Here is a 24,549-nt window from a genome sequence, read left to right as displayed (position 1 = left end):
TTTTCCTGATAGTCAGCTATATCTCTATTTACTGAAGTTTTGTAACAATAAGTTGTTGAGGTGATTCTTTCTGGAAAGTTCTCTTATTTCTCCCCCCAGCAGCAGCAAACCTCTGGTTATTGAACTGCAGGATAAAGTTTTCTTCGTCACAGTTCCTCACAACTGGGTCAGTTTATCTGTATTCCTCCAGCAACTGTCATAACCACAGGGGAAAACCTGCACAAAGGCTCTACAGCCACATGCAAGTAAACTTCACACAACTGTAAATGTCAAACATGTATCCTGATCAAACCGGCAACAGAAAATCTGTTGGTTTATGTTTAATTTATAATACCTCTGGATTTAGAGCTCAGAGCGGTTTGCTTACGGTTACAATGTGTTAATGTTAGCAAATGGCTTCTTTAAAGCCTCGGCATCTTTGTCGATTAATTCTGGGTCATTACACTGGGCTAATGTCCCACTAATGAGGTTCAGTTAAATTTCCTCATAGATTATTTTAGGCTACCTCCCATGGATTCATGGCAACTTTGCAAAACGACAATTTTTATCTGCATCATCTTAAGGTTTTAGTCATTAGCTGGTGCTAATGATGATTTATTTCTCTGCCCTTAGAGGACGCTGTCAGTAGATTTCAGCCATGGAGAACATTTGTAATCATTCAATCAGTTGTTAGAGGAAAGGAAGGACTCATGACACAGAGATGTTTGTTTCAACACCAAAGTCCAAAACACAGTTTATACCAAACTGGAATTTATGCTAAATTTGTAATACTCAAACTTGATTTTAATATAACGTTTGTTTCTGCACAATGCTAAAGCAAAAGTTATGTTAAGACAGATGTTAGCGAGCTTATCATGAATTCCATTTTAGCGTAAAATTGAATGATGCTAAAACAGAATTATTACAAAAACAAAATTATGCTACAATGGAAGCTATGCTAAAGCAGAAGTTCCGGTTTTCCAGTACTTCTGTTTTAGCAAAACGCTACAACGGAAGTTTGCAGAAGTTTATTACAAGAAAAACGGAAATGAAATAAAAAAACAGAAAACGGAAGTTAAGCTAGCAGGTTTAGCATAAGTTGTGTTTTACCATCACATCCATTTTAGCATAACTTCTGTTGTGGTTGCTTTTGTTTTGTGGCTTTTGCATTTTGTTATCCCTTCTGGGTCAAATCTGTTATATTAATAGATTAATTGCTGTTATATTAATTAACAGAAGTGAATATTGACCTTCGCTAATACTTGTAAAGTTGGAAATCAAATTATTTACATGCCCATCATTGGTCTGCATGTGTGCCGAATTACATGTGTTGTAACATTCCTTCAGTGCTGGTTTTAATGTCAGTGAGTTCATTTCTGGGTTGGGCCCCAGTGAATCCTAGGAACGCCTCTGGAAAGAAAACCTAAAACACGTGTAAAGGTGCGGAAGGTTGAGGGAGACGGACAGCGGCCGGCCTGTGAGCTTTATTATTTATTTATGTATTTTTTGCTCAGACTCCAGATTATTGCGTGACTGAGAGTGCGCGCGCCCCGCACCTCTCCCTCCCTCTCCTCTGTTTCTCAGCAGCAGACACGCATCCATGGAGCGCTCCCGCAGCCGCCCGCAGCCTCACCGCCTCGGAAACCAGATTCTAACGTGACATTAGGAGACAACCCGGCTCTCTAAAACAGGAGCTCAGTTCGGTTCGGCCCGCTTTGCCTCACAGAACCTCCCCGGTATCACTCCCCAACTTTTTACCCCCCTCTCCTTCACTTCGGGGGGCAGAAAGCTGCTTCCCTGGAATTACCGGAGCTCCTGCTTCATCCCTGCTCTGGTTCTGTGGCGGCTTCAGGAGGCAGGAGGAAGGGGTTGGGGGATCCGTATGGATGAGGCAGCCGAACAGGAGATGTCTCCGCCGGGTATCCGGCGCCGGGATGGAGCGACGCCGAACCGGAGGAGGGTGAAGGCGAGACGGAAAAGGCGAAAGGAGCTGGTTTTGATCCAGATCTGCTTGTTCGGAGGATTCCTGCTGGCAGCGAAGGGCTTGTCATGCTTCCAGGAAAATCCAGGTGAGAACTGAAGATTGATTATTACACCGTGTCCTTTCAGCATCTCTTCCCCCTTCATGTTAAAACCCAGAATGATTTATTTTCTATCTGTGTTTTTAAAACGAGAACAAACTTCATGGGTCTCCGAATAAGAAACAGCTTGTTGTCAGATGGGGAAATAAATAATCTAAAAATAAAAATGCAAAACGGAGATAAACAAATGAATAAAGCGTTTATTTCTGTTCATTTACATGATTATGGCATAGAGCTAATAAAACCCAAAACTAGAATTTTATATACTGCTAAAAAAAAAGTCCCTTTAACAGAAATGTTATGTTTTACAGCAGGGACGTCAAACTCATTTTCATTTTGAACCATATCAAGATTATAAATATCCTCAAAGAGCCAATTGTGGCAGAAAATACTGATAAAACCTGTCAGCAAAGTAAAAGAAAAAAAGGATATTAGCTCACTCAGTGAAAACTTCTTAATATTTAATAATTTTGAAAATCTTTTCACGTTGATGTAATTTGGCAATATACAGAAAAAAATCAGCTTCAAGCTAAACAGCCACAGCTGTTTACCTTGACGGTTATATCTATGTGGCCCTTTAGAGTCACATGGCGGGCCAGATCTGGCCCCCAAACCTCGAGTTTGACACACATGTTCTACAAAATCAAGACAGGTCAGTAACACCCTGCACAGGGAGAGGAAGTCACAAGAAGCACCAAGTTGGTCACAGAAGGGCTTATCCTAGCACATGTATGGAAAGTTTAGTGGAAGGAAAAACTGGAGATGCACAATCATGATGGATAACCAGAGTGTAGAATGGATAGTAAAGCAAAGATGTTTTTAAGAGTTTGAGGGAGATTTACCAGAGATGGACTGGAGTCAGAGCTCGAGGTTCGACCTCACAAACCCCCCACAGACTTGGACTAGACCCTCCAGAGTCCTTGAGTTGAGCCACTAATGCACTGGAGACAACGCTAGAGGCATCTTAGCTAAGGAGAACCAGAACTGGTTTAAAGTTCTCTTTTCAGATGAAAGTCAGGTCCCGTTTCCACGGTCAGTGATGATCTGCTGGTTCTGGTCCACTGGGTTTTCTGAAGTCCACAGTCAACCAGGACATTTTTCAGCGTTTACAGCTTCCCTCTGCTGGCAGACTTTATGGAGAGGCTAATTTTATTTTCCAGCAGGACTTGTTACAGGTCCACATGCCAAATGGACCGTACCTGCTTTTATGACCAACGAATCACTGCAAACTCACCTGAACCCGACAGGAAGCTGTTACATCACCGCCTGCCTCAGCGGCGCGACGCGCTGGACTCATCCTGTCACACTGGATGGACGCATTAATTCACCCGAAAGCAGCCCAGTCCACATATTAAGTTCATTCTCTGAGCAGAACTTAGTTTTCTGCACAGACCCACATTTCTGTGTTGATGTTTTTTTATTCAGGTGTTTTACCTGCAGAGCTGTGAAACACACTCTGCAACCCGATTGGTTCCTGCAAACTGATCACACACACCTGAAGTTAACGACGTTGTTGCCCAGATCGTCTCTCGGTTTTCCTCTGAACTCCAAACTGGACGTGTGAGGCGGCGGCGGCGGCCCGCGGCGGCGGCGGCGGCCCGCGGCGGCGGCTCGCGGCGGGCGGCGGCGGCCCGCGGCGGCGGCGGATCATTTTAGCACTTCTGATGATCAGGACAGAAGAATAGTTGTGATTTATGCTTCATCAGTGAGTCCAGATTTAAGGCAGCTAGTTTCTGCAGTGACTCATTATTACTGGATTGAGTGCAGGCTGATCGCATTAATGTTAAATTATTGGCTTGTTTTTGTTGTTGATTTCTGGATTATTAAGAATTTAAAGTTGAGCAGTTCAGCTGCAGAGCAGAAGGGTTCAGGATGTCTCCTGTGAACTCCTGGATCGTCTTGTTTAGAGATTTTCCGGCAGAATCATGTTGCCACCAGTGCAGAGCTTGCTCAACGTCTGAGTGCAGAACGAGGTGAAGAGTTTGGGGCATGAAATATTGTCAAAAAAGAAACTCAAAAAGGGACAGAAATAAAGACAAGCAGCAGAGAAACTGCTGTCATTTCCTCTGATGAATCCTGAATGTGTGGGACATCCGGAGAGGAAACGATGTGTGTGAGGTTATTCTCATCCTACTTTTTTCAAAAATCCAGGAGGAGTTCAAATCATCATCCAAAATCATCCAAAGATCATTGAGGTTTTGTACCTGTGGTCAGAAAACTCTGTGGAGACGCACCGCTCGAGGTTTTCTGGACTGATCATGACTTTCCTTGAGATTTGAAGAGTTGGTTCTGATTTTGACCGAGCCAAGTTTCACATTTCATCAACAAAGGAGTTCAACACCCTGCACAGGGAGAGGAAGTCACAAGAAGAACCAAGTTGGTCACAGGAGGTCTTATCCTAGCACATGTATGGAAAGTTTAGTGGAAGGAAAAACTGGAGATGCACAATCATGATGGATAACCAGAGTGTAGAATGGATAGTAAAGCAAAGATGTTTTTAAAAGTTTGAGGGAGATTTACCAGAGATGGACTGGAGTCAGAGCTCGAGGTTCGACCTCACAGACTTGCCAGAGACTTGGACTAGACCCTCCAGAGTCCTTGAGTTGAGCCACTAATGCACCAGAGACAACGCTAGAGGCATCTTAGTTAAGGAGAACCAGAACTGTGACAACATAAAAACCAACTGTGAAACAAGCAGCAAACATGTCAGTCATCAAGCAAATATGCATGAAATGTATTGATTAATGTTCCAGTTGCATCAAAGGTGGTCTTGATTTAAAGGGTTTCTGTTTTTCAGCATATTTGCAGTTTTCTTGCAGTTTGTTCCAGAACTGCGGTGCAGAAAAACTGAATGCTGCTTCTCAAACTTTTTTAAAGACTGAGAAAGTGAAAAACGCTGCAGTTTAATTATGGAAGAGATGGTATTTTTAAACAGAACAAAAAATGAAGAAATTCCAGGATTATTCCCATTTAATCATCGAACCAGATCTCCTAAACAGGAAGTGGCAGTAACCAAATATTTTCCATCTTTGACCGGTTTGTTTTAAACGGTGATGGAAAAATCTGAAGACCATCCGTCACTTTGCAGAGAAACTAACCCAATCATCAGAGTAGCGTCTCGGAGTATGGAAGGAGCAGGTCTGCTTCAAAAGGAGCTCCTGCCGGGGGATTTCCTCGTGGTGAAGCGATGTGGAGGGATTGCTTGGTCAGGAAAACTCTCGTTCAGAAAGATTTCTAATCACTTCAACTGGAGAAATGTTCCCTGATTTCAAAACTTTGGCAGCAGAGCACAGACTCGGCCTCCAGATCAAATCTCTGAGATTCAGGTCCGTGTGGGTCAGGAGGAGGAAGTTGTGTTCAGGCTGCAGAAGATGAACAGATTAATTTCATAGTTTATGCTGTTGGGGCCGGTGGTTGTTGTCACCACTGAGGAAAAGTTACATGGATTCATCAGCTTGATGTGGATTCTTTGTTCAGCTTGTTGAATATTGAACTGAATGAAAATCATCCATTTCCATTCCATCCATTTTCTTGCACCCTTTTCCCTCAGTGGGGTCAGGAGGTGCTGGTGCCTCTCCAGCTAGCGTACCAGGCGAGAGGCGGGGTCACCTGGACAGGTCAACTGGACAGGTGACCAGTCTGTCGCAGGGCAACACAGAGACACACAACCATGCACACACACACTCACACCTAGGGGCAATTTAGACAGACCAATTAACCTGACAGTCATGTTTTTGGACTGTGGGAGGAAACCGGAGTACCTGGAGAAAACCCACCATGCACAGGGAGAACATGGAGACTCCATGCAGAAAGACCGGGGCCGGAAATCGAACCCAGGACCTTCTTGCTGCAAGGCAGCAGCTCTACCAACTGCGCCACTGTGCAGCCCGAATGAAAATCAAATCAAATCATTTTAAAAGCTGACAGGATAAATAGATTTAATGACGTCATTAAGTCTAGTATGAACCAAAACATTATCTGAGCAAAACTCCTGGTCTGTGGATGATCCACAGTTTGGGTGCATTTAATGAGAAATACGTCTTGAAAATCCAGATTTTCAGTATTTGACCTGCCTGATGCCCAGTCAGAGCAGGATGAGAAGAAACTGTCTGATCTCTGGTGAACTGATTGGTCCATCTCTGCTTTGACCCGACTGAGAAGCTCAGGCCTGGAGCCAAAGAGCAGGTGGAGAAACAGAAGCCAAAAACATCCAAGATGTTGGGAATGTTTGGTCCAGGAGTCCATATCCAGCTGGTCACAGTAAACTACACAAGTTATGAAGTAGATCTGGTAACATGGACTTTCCTAGTAAATTACATTTGCTGATAAATTAGTTTAAAACTTGAGGAATTGTTTAAATTGTCCTTCACAGAGAATCACAAAATGTAACATTTATGTCACGTCTGGCTCCTCTGGCTGTGACTCTTAGCGTATTAGCTCTGCACACGTTTCCAAAAACCCGATGCGCTTTGTTAACCAGCTTATAGGAATATGAGTTTAATATTTATGATGCAAATAATAAAGTCATGCGGGAGCGCAGCACTCCTTGCCGAACCACTCTAATCATTCCCACTCCTCTTCGTCGCTCCGTGCAGAAGGTCGGGACAGATAGGCGGAGGGCGCAGCAGCTGAGCGGCGTTTGCTGCGGTGGAGGTAAAGATGGGTGAGGAGTTCACTTTCCCCCCCAGGCTCGTTGAGCGGCTCCTTCATTCCATCTGAGTCCCTGCTTTGGGTCGGGTCGGTGGTTGGCAGGGTGGAAAAGGGCAGCGCGCTCCTGCCGGGCTCCCTGAAGGATGAAACGAATTCTGTGGAGCTGCTGCTTTCTGGAAGAATGTGCAGATGTAGCCACAGTGGGAGCCGCACTTTGTGGGCCGTGCTGTTGCTCCACTCCCCTCCCAGGAGGATTTTGTTTTGGAAAATTGTGAATTTCCCCGTTTAGTGAGTGAATTAGCAGGTCAGATAAACCCGAAGCATTCCACCAACCCACTTCCCAAACAGACACAGAAGCCTCAAGGCATCCATCATATTTTCCTCTCAATCAACCAGAGCGTCTCTGAAATGAGTTTTGATCAACAGTTCTGACTAATAATGAGAGAAAAAGGCCAAGAAACCCAATAAAAAATCTCCAGGAGCCAAAAGAACATCATCTGTCTGCTTGGGAGGAAAGCAAAGTGATGTGGAAAAGTCATTTTCCTTCAGCACATTTCTTCAGATTTTGTTATTCTTAAACATTTCATCAAACAAATGTTAGAGATCATGAAAGCCGGTCTTTAAAACCACCAACTCTTGAAACAGGATTTAAACACCTGCACAGATAAAACGGTAATGCAGAAGTTCATCAAGGAGGAAAGCTCAGGCTTCCCTTTCTGCAGCGATGCCATGTTGATTATGCTGACAGCTTGGTTTTACCAAGAAGAAGCCGGAGCAGACACAGAAGTACCACAGAAGTTCTGGTCCAGAAGTTCTGATCTATATCTGACGACCAGAACTCGCTGCATTACTGCAGGCGAGTCTCCCATCTCCTCCTCTGTCCTGCAGCTATAGATAAAAATCACACATCATGTCACACCTGAAGACCTGCATTCAGACTTTCAACTCAACTTTATGTGAAATTAAATGTTTAAAAATGTCTTCCTCCAGATTTTCCCGCCTCGGCTGAGGACCAGGAGAGACGCGTTGGACGGAAGCTGCTGCAGGAGACGTCCAACAGCAGCCTGGAGGAAGAGGAGATGGATGAAGAGCAGAAGAACTGCACCGCTCCAGGTAAGGCGGGATGAAAGAAAGAGGACACAAGTGTTCTCCGCTTTCCTTTGCTCCAGAATAGGGAGAGGAGGCTAAAATAAGAAAAGCGAAAAGTGGGAAACAAATCATTCTCCCCGTTTCTCCCGTCTTCGGTTCCCCTAATGTGGACTAACCTAGTTTGGACGGTCATGTGATTTCCAGCAGGCGGTGACGCTCATGCTGCTGCCGCCGTGGTTCTCCACAGTCGCCGCTCATCACTGGGATTATTCTCACCTTCTGTCTCCATCTCACCTTCTTCTTCCCTTCATGTTTCCACACCGATGCTGGCGCTGCATCTAACTTTGATGTGTTGCAACAGGATTTCAGGTGTTCGGGAAACTCAAAGTGGTGTATGGTTCTGAAGTGGAAGGATAATCATAATTCATGATTGAAGACATTTAAACAGGACTTGCCAAAGTGTCGGATCCGATTCAGACATTCTGACACCGAAAGTTAGCTAAGATGTAGTCAACAGCATGTGGTGATCGCTGACTGACATCGACTCACTTCATTCAGTATGTTCAGTTAATATTTCAAAAATTAAATAAAATGCTTAGTTTAGCTCCAAGGCTAACATTAGCATGATGGCTAATCATGCTAATCACTACCATGCAGAGCGACCAGCATGCAGACATTACCTACAGGATGTGTCTCTGGCATGATTACACATCTGGATGTCTACCTGGTTAGCACCTTTAGCTCATCCAGGTTGTTAACATTAACAACAGCTGAGCAGTAATGAGTTACTTTTACTCAGACTGGAGAAACTGTTTGGTACAAAACTCCATCCAGTCTGCTGGTTTCAGTGAAGCGCTGCTAACTGTGTGTTGCAATGTCACATAAAACACCAATAAAACATCCCAGAAGTTTCAGGTTGGGACAAAATGATTTATTTTTATTTTTATTTCCTTTATTTAACCAGGTAAAACCCCATTGAGATCCAGATCTCATTTTCAAGAGGGACCTGGGCAGAAGTCTGCAGTGCACAGCAACCTGGTTACAAAATAAAATGGATTAACACATATACATTAGTATAAAACAGTATAAAACAATTTAAAAACAGTGACACTGTTTAAAAGAATCTCTTTGCCTGTTTTTAAGAATCGCTTGAAATAAGTGTAGTGAAATCAGTTCTGACATCTTGATTCCAGGCTGAAGGAGCATCACACTGAACGCTTGCTTCCCTTTTTCAGTTTGGCAACGTGGAGCATGCAAAAGAAAAATGTTGGAGTGTAAAGAATGGGAATGAATAGATCTATGTAAAAGAGAGTTTAAACAACCGAGTAGAGATTTATAAATCAGGATCATCAGGTGATTGTTTCTCTTAAAGGAGGCCATTCAGCTTTTACATAAAACTCACAGTGATGTGTGAGACGTCTGCTGCCGGTTACAAACCTTAAAGCACAACGATAAACAGTTAAATAAAACGTTTTAGCGGTGTGAATGCTTTTGTAAAACTAAAGCAGGTTTTTGATGTGTGAACTTATAAATACGTATATGAAGGAGAGGATCGGTCACCTCTCTCTCAAGAGTTTGTGTCGCAAAATCATCAACCTCCCGTCTCACTTTCCCAAGGTTACCTGCCTCATCTATAAACGGAGCTGGGGTCAAAGTTCACCCTACCCTTCTCCCTTGCTGATGACGCAGGAGCTGCTCCTTTCCTCCTCTTGCTGCTAAATTTAAAGCGGCCGACCCGGCGGCTTTAACCCGCGCTTCCCTCCTGAGGACAGCGCCGCTCCTGCTCAATAACCTCCATTTGCTCAGAGTCCTGTCCTGCTTTGGTGGGCCGTCCCCTGGGGACGGAGAAACACCTGTTTGGGGGTAATTGTCATCCTTCACCTGATAATTAAGAGAAAGTTAAGGAGATATTTAAAAACCGGCGATTGAAGGAGAAGAAGGTGAAACAAGCATCATACTGTCGTCACTGTGGGTTTGTTTGAGGGGATGCTTTTACTGGGAGGACTGGCAGCTGTCTTAAACGTCGTCCTCTAGTTAATAACTGCTGTCTCAGCAGAACGATGGTTTTCAAATTATTTGCAGGCAGCCGGAAACCCTTCACAGATTGATGGAGTGCAGCTGCTGCTTCCCTTCAGTCGTCGTTGTTGTCCGTCCCTCCTGCTGCTGCCCCAAAGCTGCAAAAAGACTGAAGTCCTGTTTCCATAGAGACACTCACACTGGATCAATACTCCTGATTGGTGTCACCTGACTTCTAGTTTCCATCAAAAATCCCACAGAAGTAGAAGGAGTGACCTTTTTCACTTCTAAATATATATATGTTTTGTGTATTTTGTACAATTACTGATCTGAGTGGGTTTTTTAAATAAATGTCCTGTTTTGAATCTGGATCCTAAAGTTAACGATTAATTGATGACTAAAGTAGATGACAAGTATTTCAATAGTTATTAATCATGATCAATCGTTTCAGCCCTACATTTTTATATAAATTACTCACAGAAAAATCTGCCTATCGACATATTTTTTGTCCTAGAGCATATCTAAGTTAATTAAAAGAAAATGAGAATTTCGTTTCCTTGGTGCTGATTGGCTGAGCCCCAAAGAGCGGCGCTAAGAAGGACTGTAGATGTTAGCTTCTGTTGACAGTTTCCACTGGGTGAGTTTATGTTTTTTAAAGTATATTTGGTGTTTCAACTATTAAAATGGATGCTTTTAGACAGGATTTCAAGTATTTTAGCAATTTGCGAGTGGTGGTGGTCCTAAACACCCACAAATCATTTTTTAATTTCACCTTTCAAATCAAAAAAGTATTTTTAAAGTGAATTATTTGAATCCCAGGTGCGTTGTACTTTACTGTTTTTATCTTATCATCCACTGCAGGCCGACTACTTCTGATCTTGTTTTTATTCTTTACTGATAAAGTGATTGTCTAATCAAACATCTGATCATGTAGATGCTTCATATGTATTTCCTGAGTGTGCTAGCTGATGATGCGAACTCTTCGCTTCCAGCTGATTGTCTCCTGAAATCAGAAACCTGCTGATCGAGAGCTGGGAAGCAGAGGGGAAGGAAGAGCTGCTCGTTTGCTCATTTTTCTCCTCTCCAAAACGCCTCCATGCGTTTGATCAGGAGAGCCCTGCTGCTTCTGTTGATTTCAGACCCTTGTTTATTGTCTCCTCCTCCTCATCACCGCGTCATTTATCAGTCAAGATGGAAAAAGGAACAGTTGTTTCTGGGAATTTGTTCTGGGAGTTGCCTTTTTCTGATATTTATCAACTTTTGTTTAATGTTAATTAATGAAGAGTTGTTCATTTTAGCACTTCTGAGCCCAGATTTGTCTCAGATGCGTAATGTTTCTCCATCAAAGGATGACTAACGGGATCTGTTTTTCCCATCAGCTGTAAATATTACTGCAGAGTTTTATACAGCAAAATCTGGCCATTGTAGATAGAAAAAAAAATGTTGTACATTTTTGCCAAAAAATCTCATTTGAAAAAAAAAAAGAAATTTCCAAGTCATATTTTTACTAGAAAAAAACTTCTTTTGATATTAATCTTGGAAATAATAAAAAAAGGAAATTTTAAAAAGTTAAAAATTTGCTAGAAAAAACTCAGAAATTTTGAGATTAATATCAGAAATTTTTAAGAACAAAAGTCAAAACTTTTCCAAATGTCGAACATTTTCTGAGATTAATCCCAAGACATCTCAGCATTTTTGACAGAAATGTATTTCCATTTTTCCTCTCTTTAACAGCCGTGGTAGAAGTCCCATGTAAACGCTCGGCGGTGAACCGGCCTGTGCTTCGGCAGCCCTCCGTTTCCCCTCCTCCTCCTCCTCCTCCTTCCATGTGACTGCTCTCTCCAGGGGTGTTTTCCTCCTCCTCCGTTATTAAAAGCGAGCTGCAGTGACTTAATCGGGGCTTCCCTGTGAGGAATGTGGTGTGTGTTGGAGCGCCTGCGGTTTTTGGCTGAAAGTTTTGGAGCAGTATTGATTAATGCGAGGGAGCTGCCGGGTTCTGCAGCGAGTCGCAGAGCGCGTCGCCGTGCTCGCCTCGCTTCACGTGGATTTCCTCCCGGCTCTTCCTCACGTGTCTGCAGCGAGCGAGTTTTTTGATGAATTAATCAGATCTTAAAAGACGGACGGGGTCTCACCGTCAGCCCGTCATCAATCAAACCTTAAGCTGACCCACAGAGCGGTTCTGACCGGCTTCCTCTGAGGAATCGGTGCTTCGGTGTTGCAGTGACATCACTGGGCTGCTGCTACTGATGGTGGAAAAGTCCTTTCATATCTGCCAACGTGCATCTTGGCAAAGTCATCCTGTTTTGTTATTGCAGGATCAGGAGCTTGGAGCTCAGGGGAACTGGACCAATCCATCACTGCAATTAGCCGAGCCGAGTCAGAACCTTCCCTCTACATCAGCTCCTGCTGGTTCTGGGCTTGTTTTAGCTGCTGTACAACATTAATCCACGGTGACGTTTTGTCTGTTTCTCACTGCTTTTCTTTTCATTTTCCTCCGGTTTTTCGCTCAGGGGTGTACAGGCAGGCAGGACCAAAGGTTTTGCCTTTAACACGCTTAGTTTTTTGTGTTTTTATATATATATATCTCTGTGGTAAAACAAGTTTCAAGGATTTCTGTTGGCAAATATGTTAATTTATGTGGAAAAACGTTCCATCAGAGACACACAGAGGAATCAGTGAAGTTATGTCCAGACAGCAGCCGAAAGCAACCGGACCAAACGTTTTCACGGCAGACTGAACGTCCTGATCTTTTCACCCTCAAAAAGCCTGATCATAAATCAGATACGTATTCGATAGTTTTACAGCGTCTGCAGTCTGAACGGTCATGTTGTCTTTTACCTGACTGACTTTTAGCTGAGACATGCTTCATAAGAAGTCAGGTGCCATAACTTTGGACATAAACACTGGTTGGAAATCATAATTATGAATTCATGAAGGAAGTCTGTGTCAGTGAAGCACATCATAATCCCACCTCTCCTGATTCCAACATCCAAACAGAAATCACAGGCAATCCTCCACAAAAGGCCTTTGCTATTACTTGTTGATCCATCACTACATCCAGGTTTCAGGTATTATGTTTTTAGCTGTAATAAATGAAGCTGTGTGTTGACTCTTAACCAGGAAACACACCTCAGCTGGGTGCAGCATAACACCCCTCAGTGTGGAAGCTGTTACTGTGGGAAGAAGACAAAGTTTTCAGAATCACTGATCAGATCATGAGCAGAACGAGAAAATCAACAGTGACACTTGAGAATAATAAACCTCAGAGATACATATTTTGCACTGGTATTCTAGTTATGGAAGCATTTAGCTGCCAGAGAGAAAATAAATAATTCAGCAGCAGAATGTTACTAAAGCAAAAAACTGTATTATTATAGCGAGATCCAAAATGTGCTAAAACGAAAGGTTTATGGTTTTATCGAGATTTATATCTCAATAAAACCAAAAATATCTTGTTGTTTTAACCAGTGGTGGAAACACTTGTGCTAACCTGCTAACAGGAGAGCTACATTAAAATCACAGTGCAACCTGTACTGTGATTGGTTCATGCACTAAGGAAAATAATTCTACATTGTTAAAATGTAGATCTGCGAACATGACAAGTTTATTTAATTATCTTATAATTATCTTAAATGTGGTCTGAAAACATCTTTTTACGTTAGGATATTTTTATTATCTCTCTTTTATTGCACTTCTGTTTCAATTGTTACTTTTGGTTTTGTTTTGTTTTTTTACCTTACAGTGAAAAACAATTTTAAATAAAATGCATTATTATTACTATTATTACTGTTTATTATTAATGAATAATAATCGTCATACTTAAGCTCAAAGATTAAGTTGAGTAGAAAATGGGACAGCTGGCCGTTTTAATTCAGTGATGATTTGTTTTGAAAAGCAAGACGACAAATTAAATCACATCTAATCAGATGGATGTTGTGATTTATCCCAGCTTCACTTGTGTCAACAATCTGGCCATGCTGTCTGAAAGAAAGCATTTTAAACCCATAAATCTCTTTGCATTGATTTAATTTCATCTCATCACTGCACAACAATCCAAAAATGTAACAGAAGCAGCAAAGTTTGTGAAACGCAGCACAGGAGGCTTTCCCCCCCTGAATTATGGAGCTCTGGTTGTTTACCAGCAGCAGAAGGGACTCGACATGCCTTTAAAGATTTATCCCGCTGCCGAGATGCCGGGACTTTCCTGAGTTCAGCAGGCGTCGTCCTGTTACTGCTGCAGTCCCAGGAGCCTCAGAGGACACGCAGGTTCCAGGGTCTCTGAGAGCCTCCACGGTTATAAACTACTTACAGCAGCGCTGACATCAACAAGCTCCATCCAGACTGACTGCATTTCAAACAGTGTTTAACCTCTAAATCACAATGCTGTTAGAAATGGTTCCAAAATGTCATGAACTGCCTGACTAACTGATTTTAATGCTGTTTTTGTAAACAGATGAATTCTAGGAGCAAAACCAAGTCCTAAAACCAACGTGATCCCATGAGTATTTTGGTTTTACCTTAAAATGCAGCATCTTACTGCAGAGTCCCTCCAAGTACAGTCACTAATTTAAACTGGGAGTAAAGCCAGATGTGTTGGGAAGCGTTATGATCTCAGCTGGTTATCGATATTATAAAGCAGCAGGTATATTCAGTGGTGTTTCACCGGCTGCAGACATTAGTCAAATGGACTCAGCTGAGAGATCTGCTACCATCTACTCAGTAGGGAAAGTAGCTATTGGCTGCAATAAAGTTGTTTAAATTTGCATAATTGGTCATATAAATCAAATAAGCAAGTAAAAAACACCTTAATTATGCAGAAGCCCATTACATGTAAAGTTATTCATCTTGATGATGTACAGTTCTGCATTTTTAATCTAATTATGTGTTTATTTATACGTTCCCTTCATGCTATAATCTTTTAAAATGTTTTATAATATTTCCCCAGGCCTTTTGAAGATGCTTTAATACGTTTATTTACTCTTTCACTCTTTGGTCTGGTGCATTTTCACAGGATTATGATAATTCTGGCATGAATAGAACCATAAGCTGAAAAGTTCACAAGTGCAATATGAACATAACCACTGTTACTTTACCTCATCCTGCAGTGTCCAAATATTTAGACATTTTGAATCTTTTCTGTTGAGTGCTGCTTGAACAGCATACAGTTTGTTGCGAACACAAATTGCCCACAGACACATTGAGATTAACTGGAAAAATATTGAATTTTATAATATTAAGATCATAATAAATAATAACGTCTACATTTGTAGCAGATATCTTTGCCTTAAAGCTATAGGTGGTTCATCAGAAGTGTTTATTCGCTCAGTGTGACTGAATGAAAATATTTAATTGGTAAGTTTTCCTTCCACTTTGCAGGACAAAGTGCAGCAGATGTATTTCAGCAGCAGGATGTCGTCTCTCAGGTTCTGTCAGGCTTTTCGTTTCCTCTCCTGCAGACAGAGTATTTCTGTCTCCTTTCCTTATTCATTTCAAGCACAAACTGCAGAATATTTGGTCATGGTCCAGTTCAAAGCCTGCACTGACAACATGCAAAGTAGCCAAAGTTCAAGAAGAAACTCAGATTTTTTTTTAAGAAGTGAAAGTTGTTGGAAGTGAAAGTTTAAATTGGAGGGAAAATCCCCATCGTTGTTGTGGACGGTGATATCTGAGCTGGAGACTCGTCAGCGGCGGCCGCCAGGCGCAGCGCTGCGTCCTTTTAACACAACTCTGCAGATGTGTCCGAATTTTCCTTTCAAAGCTGAGCGGGCGTCCTGCTGAGGTCATTACAACGTGGGATTAATGTGTTACTGTAAAAAAGCAACAACCCCGTACATGACTGAAGTTCTCTTTTAGCTCATATCCAGATCCTGCAGTTTCCTCCAAAGTGTTTATTTATACTCTGATGACTCACCATGTTTCACACACTGCGTGTGGAAGCATCTCACGGCCTTCATTGATACGTCTCATCACTTAACAGAGTTTAGATCACCTCTCTGCTCCGCCTCATGTGAACGCTGCAGTCACTTCGTCCAGAGATGAGTCACCAGGAGGTGAGCTCTGTCCACAGCCAGGCTGCGCCGCCTGCGTTGCCATGGTTCACCGGTGACTCACCGCCGTCACGCCAAGAGGCCGGGATCTTGCCCGGTCTCTGCCACGTGAGCTCCGCCGCACCGACTGATCTGGTTGTTGTGTGTTGAGAAATGCAGCATAGGTGCTGGATGCGGTTGCCACGGAAACAGCTTCTAACAAAACACGCTCCGATGCTCTCTGAGGTGGAGAGCTCTGCTGTTTTCTGTGAAGACGCAAATAACTTTGCAAGTTTATCCCTGAGGAGTCGTTTGTTTTGAATGATCATCTTCAGACATCTGGAGGTTTTCTGGCTTCATGGTGCAGGAAGCCACTGATGAGATCAGAAAACAAAACAAGCTGCTGATGAAACATACTCATTATGATGGACACCGTTAACTAAAAAATGAGATGCGCTAACCCTAAAGCACTAATCTTAAACGTTAGTTGTAGCTCATGCTAAGTGCTAAACGTTCACACGCTTAATTTAGGGAAAGTTAAGTATGCTAAACATTTTCAAAATTAGCAAAAATGCTAAACGAAGACTTAGCTCAGCTATCAGCACATTAGCAGAAGTGTAGCCACCAGTGAATTTAAGGAATCAGATTCCTCACAGCTGACAGCCGCTTCCCTTTAAGCAGAACATGATGGATGGACGTCGTCATTTCATCTGATTTCTGTTCAGACGTCAGATGGACTTTCAGTAAAAATGGATGCAAAGTGATGCTCAGTGCATTTTTACCATCCATCATCATCCATCTTCTCACTTCACTTCACTGCTGCTGCAGCTGTGCATTCATAAACCAAGACTCCACACACGTGATGACTGAGGACACAGAGGGGAATCTGTCACTTTCACACCGGGCAGAAAGGAGCTGCATCCTTGCACAAGCGCACGCCGCATGCACGCCGCATGCATGCCGCGGGCCGCAAAGAGGAGGCTGAGGGGGAACAAAGCAGGAGACCTTAAATGTCACACATTACTCAGCACGGTAACTACGATGGCATGTCAGCCCACATCATCGTCACGCCCCCAGCGCCCCACTGAGCATGTGCAGAACGGGCCCCCAGCCGTCCATGTGCGCTCAGAATTTGCACGGGAATTGCACGAGGGGGAACTTGTAAACAGGCCCCCAGCGGTGGCAAAAGATGCTTTAATGATTTCTTTGTGTCTTTGTGTGTTAACGCCGGCCCCTGCTGTTCCTCTGGAAGGGGTGAAAGGTCGGCAGCAACATGGCTGAACTTCAGAAGACGTTCCACACTCTTCAATTAACGTTAAATCGCTATTTATTTTCTTTTTTGTCTTTCTCCAAGCTGAAGGATGCAAAACATAAAATTCTGCAGCTGTTGGAATAATCCGTCATTTTCCTCCAGATGAATGGATTGAGAGAGCAGATAACAGGTCTCCCTGATAAACACAAACTGCTGGATGTTTGGAGATAAATTTGCTTTTCCAACAGCTGCGTGACGCTTCAGCACACAGCTGTTGGAAAGTCAATATTAGTCCTGCTTTTCTCTTTTTTTCTGTCCTGCACGCTTCAGCGAACGTATTCTCTTCGGATATAAAACAAGCTTTCTTGCCAGCTGTGGCGTATATTTATGCATCATTTAGACACATGCGTTTTAGAGCCGCTGGAAAATGTTTGCATGGAGGATGTGGGTCCTCCACAGGGTGATGAGACGAATGCAAAAAACAGGGATGAATGGATGAGAATCTGACAATTCTGTCAAACAGAACCTCATCAGCTTGGTTTTAAATCACTCTGAGGATTTCCCAAGAAAGAAAAACATTCACAAACAGCTAATAAGCCAGAACTCAGTGGCACCATTCGGCTGCTTTCTGTCTAGCTTGTAAATGTTTGTCTGGGTCCACAGACATCCCGCTCCTCCAACACGTCCGAGGGGATTCCAGAACCACCGGCGATAAAAAGTCAACTTCCTTTTATTCATGGCTTTTCTGTGGAGTGTAACTCCAAAATATGCGCTGAAAATTCACCTATTTATAATTATTTTTTAAATATTCAAAGGAAAATGCGGCTTGAGAAGCTGAAATACCTGAACTAGCAAAACAGCCAATTTAGGAAAACTATTTAAACGCCTGACCTCACAAAGCTCCACCCACTTAACCCATAGCTCCTCCCCAGCTAAGCTCCGCCCACACGCTTCACCATTCAACTTAATCACGTTTGATAACAATATTCAATTCCCTTTGTCATGAAATGATTAAATGTTTCTTCATTGTGGACTAGAATTACCGCACCTTTATTCTGTAGACTCTTAAGTGTGATAAATAATAAAATAATTCTTGATTATGTTGATGATCATAATCATCCACTGAAGTGTTGACTTCACTGTTGATCCTAAATAAATTAGAAATAATAAGACATCTCTCGATGCTTTTGTTTCTCAGTCCTTCACATCTGATTTTTGGTTTGTGAATATTAATACATTTTAATCACGTTCTCCTAAATCCCATTCTTTATCTTTCTGTTGTTTTTATGATTATTTTATTTTATGTTGAAGGAAAACACACACACACACACACACACACAGCATCCTTACTCATCCCTGCTCCCCCCACACCAGTGATACATGTCCATCTCCATGGCAACAGTCAAAAAGCGTTATGTCATAACTTAGAGTGGAGTTGTGCAGGATTTACTTCTCTGTTTTTTTTCTTCCACTCTCAATCCTTCACACACGCGTCGGAAAGTTTCCCTCCCCCTCGGCGCTCCGGCAGAGCACACGGAGCCTCGGCGGCGTTACGTAACAGTCCCGTCCGCTTACCGAGAGGCGATGACATCATCAGCCGCCACAGAGATGATGGGCTGGGCAGCGGTTGAAAACATTAGGAGGGATGAATATCCTAACCCTCCAGCTCCTTCAGTTTCATTTTTTATGGCCCATGTGTGAATATAAGATTTAAATTTTCCTTTAATGAATGATTGTCTTATTTTCTTAGTTCTCAGCTCAGTTTGACTTCTTTGCGAAAATGAAGAAACTTGTGTTGTTTGTTTGCTGTTTGTCCTTCAGGACCCTGAACCAAAGTCAGGCTCTTCCTCTTTATTTTTCTTGAATAAGTTGAAGCTGTGAATCTCCAGAGAGGCTGGAAGGTTTGATCCCTCTGCAGTCTGAACATGATGGTTCCTCTTCCTGCTCTGGCACTCGGTCCTTCATGCAACATGAAGCAGAACAGTCCAGAGCCATCATCGTCTGAGGGGAAATCTTCTGCACTCTTGGTGCCTTTGGGAGCCTGTGAGCTTCCTCAGCAACCTCTGCCAGATCGTTGACCTCGGCCTCCTCGGTGCGGGACGCGGCGCGTCGTCTGATGGGAACAGTTTTGTTCCTCTCCTTTCTGTTGTAGAGTCTGCTTGCAGCAGACGTCAGACGCTGAATAGGGGGGATCCAACGGAGACGAGGCCATGCTGCATCCTGATTGGGCGCTTGTCCTCTGTGGCTCACAACGGCTCCGCTAAATGAGGCTGGGATGATGCTGGCAGCAGCGAACGCGTTCCCTGTGAACCGACGCCTGATTGCTGATTGATACATTGACGGCAGCTGATTGTGCGTCACGAGGAAGGAGGAAGCCGGCCCGATTGGAGAACAGGAAACAATCTCGCTGCTCTTGTTTGAGTTTGTTTCAGGGAGTTCTGAGTTGGTGGAGTCATTACCAGCAGCTGAAGCTTCATCCCAGTGACCTCATTCACAACTGCACTAATTACTGATTTAAAAACTCTCCAAACGCTTTGACATGTCAGCAGGAAGACAGAAGGAATATTGTCAGCTGAGCTGCCGTGTTTTAGTAGCATCATTGGCTCTGGAAGGCCTCATCCATCCCTCCCTCTCTCCTCTCTCCTACCATGAATAATCTACAGACATCATGTATTTCCTCCGGTCTCCAAACATCATCCATAATGCACCACATCTTGGCCTCGCCTCTGCTTGTTCTACATTGCCTAACATCACTAAGTGTTCGTCCTGGCAGCTGTGGCTGTGGATCCCCTTTTCATTCTGGGGCCAGCAGCCTTTCTCCGTCTGCCTCCCGGAAACACTCACTCCATTCTGACCTGCTCACGCTTAAATACATATTATTTCATAAAAAAATCTGTCTAATCTGAGATTAAATGGTTCAGTTAAAGAACAGCATTCTGCTGCAAAATGAGCTCTGGTTGCTGGAGGTCGTACGGTAAGGCAATTTTATGCATGTAGCACATTTTCAGCAACAAAGCACTTGTTGCTGAAAACAATTAGAGAATAATGCGCTTTGCAAACGTTTTCATACCTACTGAACAGTTTGTCACATAATAACCACTAACTTCAGTGTGTTTCATGTGAGAACAACAAAAAGCATAGTTGCAAAGTAGAAAAACGTTACATTGAATTAGCAATAATTTACAATAAAACTGAAACTGAGTGGAAGAATCAAAAGAATCACCATCTAAAAATAAGGAGTTTTCTCAAATCTCCACTTTGGGCACCAGTCACATAAAGAAGTGTGGTTTGTATCACTAAACTGCACACATTTATTAATATGTTTGAATTTATTGATATTTATTGATACGCTCAATGAACAAACAGTGGGAAAAATAGAAATCACAACGATACGGACTGTTTTGGTGGGTTTAAACATCATTAATTGTGACAACGACAAATTAAAATTCTTATCGCGATACGAGTTTTATCACGATAAACGATACGATAAATGCCCAGCCCTCCTGCAGTCAGAGGGAGTTTACGTAGGAACACATAAACCGTTGCGTCTGACTCGGTGAAGTGGAACCTGCCAGTGTTGATGTGTCTTGAATCTGCAGCTCTTCTCCATCACTCTGGCTGATCTCCGCCGGGACTCTGGGCTTCACGCCTTTTGGAGACATGATGAGCTCTTTGGGGTTTAGCTTCTTCTCAGTGGGATTTTTCCTGAGTGTTGAGCTGAATTTTGCTTCTTGACTTTGAGCCTAAATCTGTGATGTGCTTGTTTGTTTGCCAGCCTGGTATCTGGGCTGGATGGTGCTCACAGCGGCTCCTAGCAGTTAATATTAAACACATCCAGCTGTCACCTTTAGACGACTGTGTGCTCTGTGGCTTTTTACAAGCTGCTCTGGGTTGTTTCAGGCTTGTGAAGTCTTCAGCAGAACATAAAGCCGAGGAGGGCTGCAGAAAGTTGGAAGAGTGGGAGAAGAAGGCAGTGGGAAAGTTGTAAACTATTCTTTCTGTTTCATGTTGGAACTGAAGGTCCATGAAAATGGAGGTGAAATAAAAAAAAAAAGCTCCACACACAAACAGATTTCTCCTTTCAGTCTCATCAAAGGTTGATTACATTCACCTTATGGGCTTTTAATGTTCCAGAAAGAACCCGGTGTTCCTTCACAGCCTGTAAAACGCTGGAATGTTTGCAGTTAGATTATTTTCCAGATCAACGCAAATAAGAAAGAAGAAAATAAAATGTATGGAAACATCCATCCATCCATCCTTCCTTCCTTCCAGTGCTGCATCTGCCGCAGACGTTTCGGGTATTTAAAGTGAACGACGGGAGCCGGCTCCTCGCTCAGGGCCGGTTTTACTATGAGGGAGGGGCTACGAACACATCAGCACAGCGAGCCACAGCTAACAGGACGGAGAGAGAAAGCGGACATTTTTCTCCATGTTGCTGCTCAGCTCTCGCTCTCAGTGGCTCCGCCCTGCTTCGTTCTGATTGGTAGCATGACAGCTTTGTGGCCAATCACATGTGAGGATGGGGGATCATACCATTATGTGAAAACAGAGAGGGGGGCAAACCTGGCAGCTTTTTACTCATTTGTTGAATAAAAATTAAAAATTTGACCGAAATATTATTCAAAAGTAAAAATGCCTGCTTCTATAACTGAACAAATACATGTCCTTCCTTCCTTCCTTCCTTCCTTCCTTCCTTCCTTCCTTCCTTCCTTCCTTCCTTCCTTCCTTCCTTCCTTCCTTCCTTCCTTCCTTGCTTCCTTCCTTCCTTCCTTGCTTCCTTCCTTCCTTGCTTGCTTGCTTGCTTGCTTCCTTCCTTCCTTCCTTCCTTCCTTCCTTCCTGCCTTCCTTCCTTTTTTCCGTATTTCAATGTCAAACCTCAAATTTGGAGTCATAGTCTGAAGAATGATCTGGTTTTCCAATCCAGATTTAACAGGAATAAAAATCTTCTCCTGTTCCAAACATTTGTTTTCACTGCCAAATAACTTCATTTATTTTTATTTACTATAAAATAAGATCCCTCCCAGTCTCTCCCAGGATTTTTGTTGTTCCTTCCTTCTCCCACAGAGAAACCCGTTTCCTGTTCCTCACGCTCCGGCTCGCTTTAGGGAAACGTTTTTCTGTTCTAACTGACGGTTTCTGTCTCTTCCAGCTCTACACGAGTTTCCAACCGACTTCTTCACAAACAAGGAGAGAACTGAAGGAGCCGTGGCTCTGCACGTGCTCTGCGTAAGTCCAGTTTCATTAGCATGAGCTAACAATAAAAGCAAACTTTTGGCAGTTTGTTTTGTTTGGTTGAATGAGGGAATGAAGGAATGCTACTTTGTTTTTCATTCAGTGAGTTTGTTTTTTTTTTCATTAGGAGGAATGAAATCAAAATTTAAGTGAACAAAATAGAAAATAGTCATAAAAAAGATTTTGTATAATAAAAGCAAAGTCTTAACTGCAGCTAAGCATCTTAGCAGGTTGAGGTTTTTGTAGAATAGATTTTACTGTAAGATTTTTAAATTTTTTTTGTTCTAAAATCCAGAGAAGAGAAATACAACAGTGTTTCTTTAATTTAACCATAAAACATACATTTTACAGTTTATTTAGTAAAACTGCAAACATTATTTTCTGTTCTTTGAGTGTTGTGTTACAGTAGTTACAATTTGATGCTACGAGTTTAGTCTTTGTGTTTGATCTCGGTTTCTTCACACATTATTTCTGATCGCTTTGAAAGTCGTCCCGTTAAGCTCCGCCCCCTTTCCCAGAATCCTGTCAGTGGCGCCTGAACAGGCTCAAGGCCCGATAAAACCTGTGAAATTCCAGTGTGTTTTTAAAACTTGGTTTAAAGTGATTTACTACTAGTCTGTAACATGTTTTTATTCACGTAAGCTTTATTTATTCCTCGTTTTTAGAGTTTGGTTTGTTGCCAGTTTGGACCTCCATCCTCACTCTGTTGCTTTTTTTGAGCTGACAGGTGATCTAAATACTCATATTCCGGGTTCTGCCTGCTGTCTGTCGGTTCAGACATTAAGATCAGGAGGAATGTGAAGAGTAAAACTGGTTTCCCTGTAAGGCAGAAGTTTCTGTGTTTATGCAGAAAACGTGGGATGCATTTAAAGCTCCTCTTTCCTGTGGAGTTTCCTCAAAGTTTAACTCTTTTTTTGTTTTATCTTCTCCTTTTAGGGTTGATGGGTTTTAAACTTCACTTGGATCCTTTTTATTATAAGGTCTTTTTTTACTGGCAGTGTGTTTTTCCAGTTTGCAAACCATGTTGACAGCTCTGCTTGCACCTACTGAGTCACTTTATTACTGTTAATCACACAGTAGCCGTGCAAATCCTCTGCCTGTTAAACTCCAGATCCCTAAAATAAAAAAAAAACGATCCGCCTTTCTGACCAATCAGAACCAGGCTGTGTGTAAGTGTGCTTGGCGGGTTTCTCTCCACCTGCAGCCGCTCGTCTCCAGTGAAAACCAAACGGCACCTGGAATGCTTGCATCCCTGCTAATTTAGTGGATGAAGATGGAAACAAACAGGCATTTAAAGCCATGGAAAATAACATAAATGTGAACAGATGCCACATCGCGGCGCAGCTCATGTGGCCTGAATAACGCAGCATATGGTCTTTGTTCAGGGATTTCGACTCAAACACTGGATTGAATCCAGATGCTTCCATTTTCCTAAAGCTGCTATTAAGAGATTTTAATAAAGACGTTTATCCATTTGTTTCTAGAATTAAAATAAAAAGAACAGATAATCTCTGAAAAGTAATGTTCTGCCTTCTTCGCGGCTGAAATTCAGAGCATTAAAGTTGCCTTCAGCTGTTTTCACTCATAAAGCAGACGAAAAATCAGACGGTGTGCAGCCACTCATCGTGGTGCGACTAGTGTTTCTGCTATCGGACCCAAACCGGTGAAAGAAAACTGCTGAGGATGTTCAGGAAAAACTCAGGAAATGCTGATAAACTGGAAACTTTTGTGGAAGTTAATCCTTCCTCCAGAAGCTCCACCTTTAAACTCGACTGACATTTTCAGCTGAATGCCGTCTGAAGAGAAGCTTCTGAGACATTTGGCCAAACAAGAAGACTGTTTGGATGAGTCAAGATTAGGCTTCAAAGAGAGGAGCCAACTGCCAGGCATGGTGGTGGTGGTATCATCCTGAGGGCTTGTTTAAGTCTACTGAAACTGATGCATTGCTGAAAGTGGATGCATTGGTAGGAATTAAGGCAGAACCTAATAATCAGATTAATTGTCATTAATTGGTTATTGAAATAATCATCCAGTAATTCTCTAATTGATGAATCGTTAACTTGTGTATATAAACTCCAAAAAGGCCAATTTGCTGAAACAACAATTTTCTCAGAGCCGTAATTAAACCAAAGCTGTACAGAAAATACAAACATTTGCATGTAAAATGAAATTATATTTATATTCTACTGAAAACTCATCAAGTTGCAGTTTTAGCTTCAAATAG

General features: G+C 42.6%; 1 protein-coding gene across 1 annotated transcript in view; it reads left to right on the top strand.

Annotated features, from left to right (window-relative positions):
- The first annotated feature begins 1,439 nt into the window (after positions 1-1,439).
- LOC103472623 (sodium/potassium/calcium exchanger 3-like) overlaps positions 1,440-24,549 on the top strand; it is a 38,117-nt gene continuing 15,007 nt past the window's right edge. The window contains exons 1-4 of the mRNA XM_008422391.3: positions 1,440-1,456; positions 1,564-2,048; positions 7,701-7,823; positions 22,243-22,319. Of these exons, the coding sequence (XP_008420613.1) occupies positions 1,862-2,048; positions 7,701-7,823; positions 22,243-22,319 (387 nt within the window). The 5' untranslated portion in view covers positions 1,440-1,456; positions 1,564-1,861. The remainder of the gene's footprint in view (positions 1,457-1,563; positions 2,049-7,700; positions 7,824-22,242; positions 22,320-24,549) is intronic.

Source organism: Poecilia reticulata, chromosome 1 (genome assembly GCF_904066995.2).
Source record: "Poecilia reticulata chromosome 1, P_reticulata-male-v2, whole genome shotgun sequence".
Lineage (NCBI taxonomy): Eukaryota > Metazoa > Chordata > Actinopteri > Cyprinodontiformes > Poeciliidae > Poecilia > Poecilia reticulata.
Note: the sequence above shows the minus strand (reverse complement) of the source record. Positions and strands in the feature narration are given on the sequence as shown.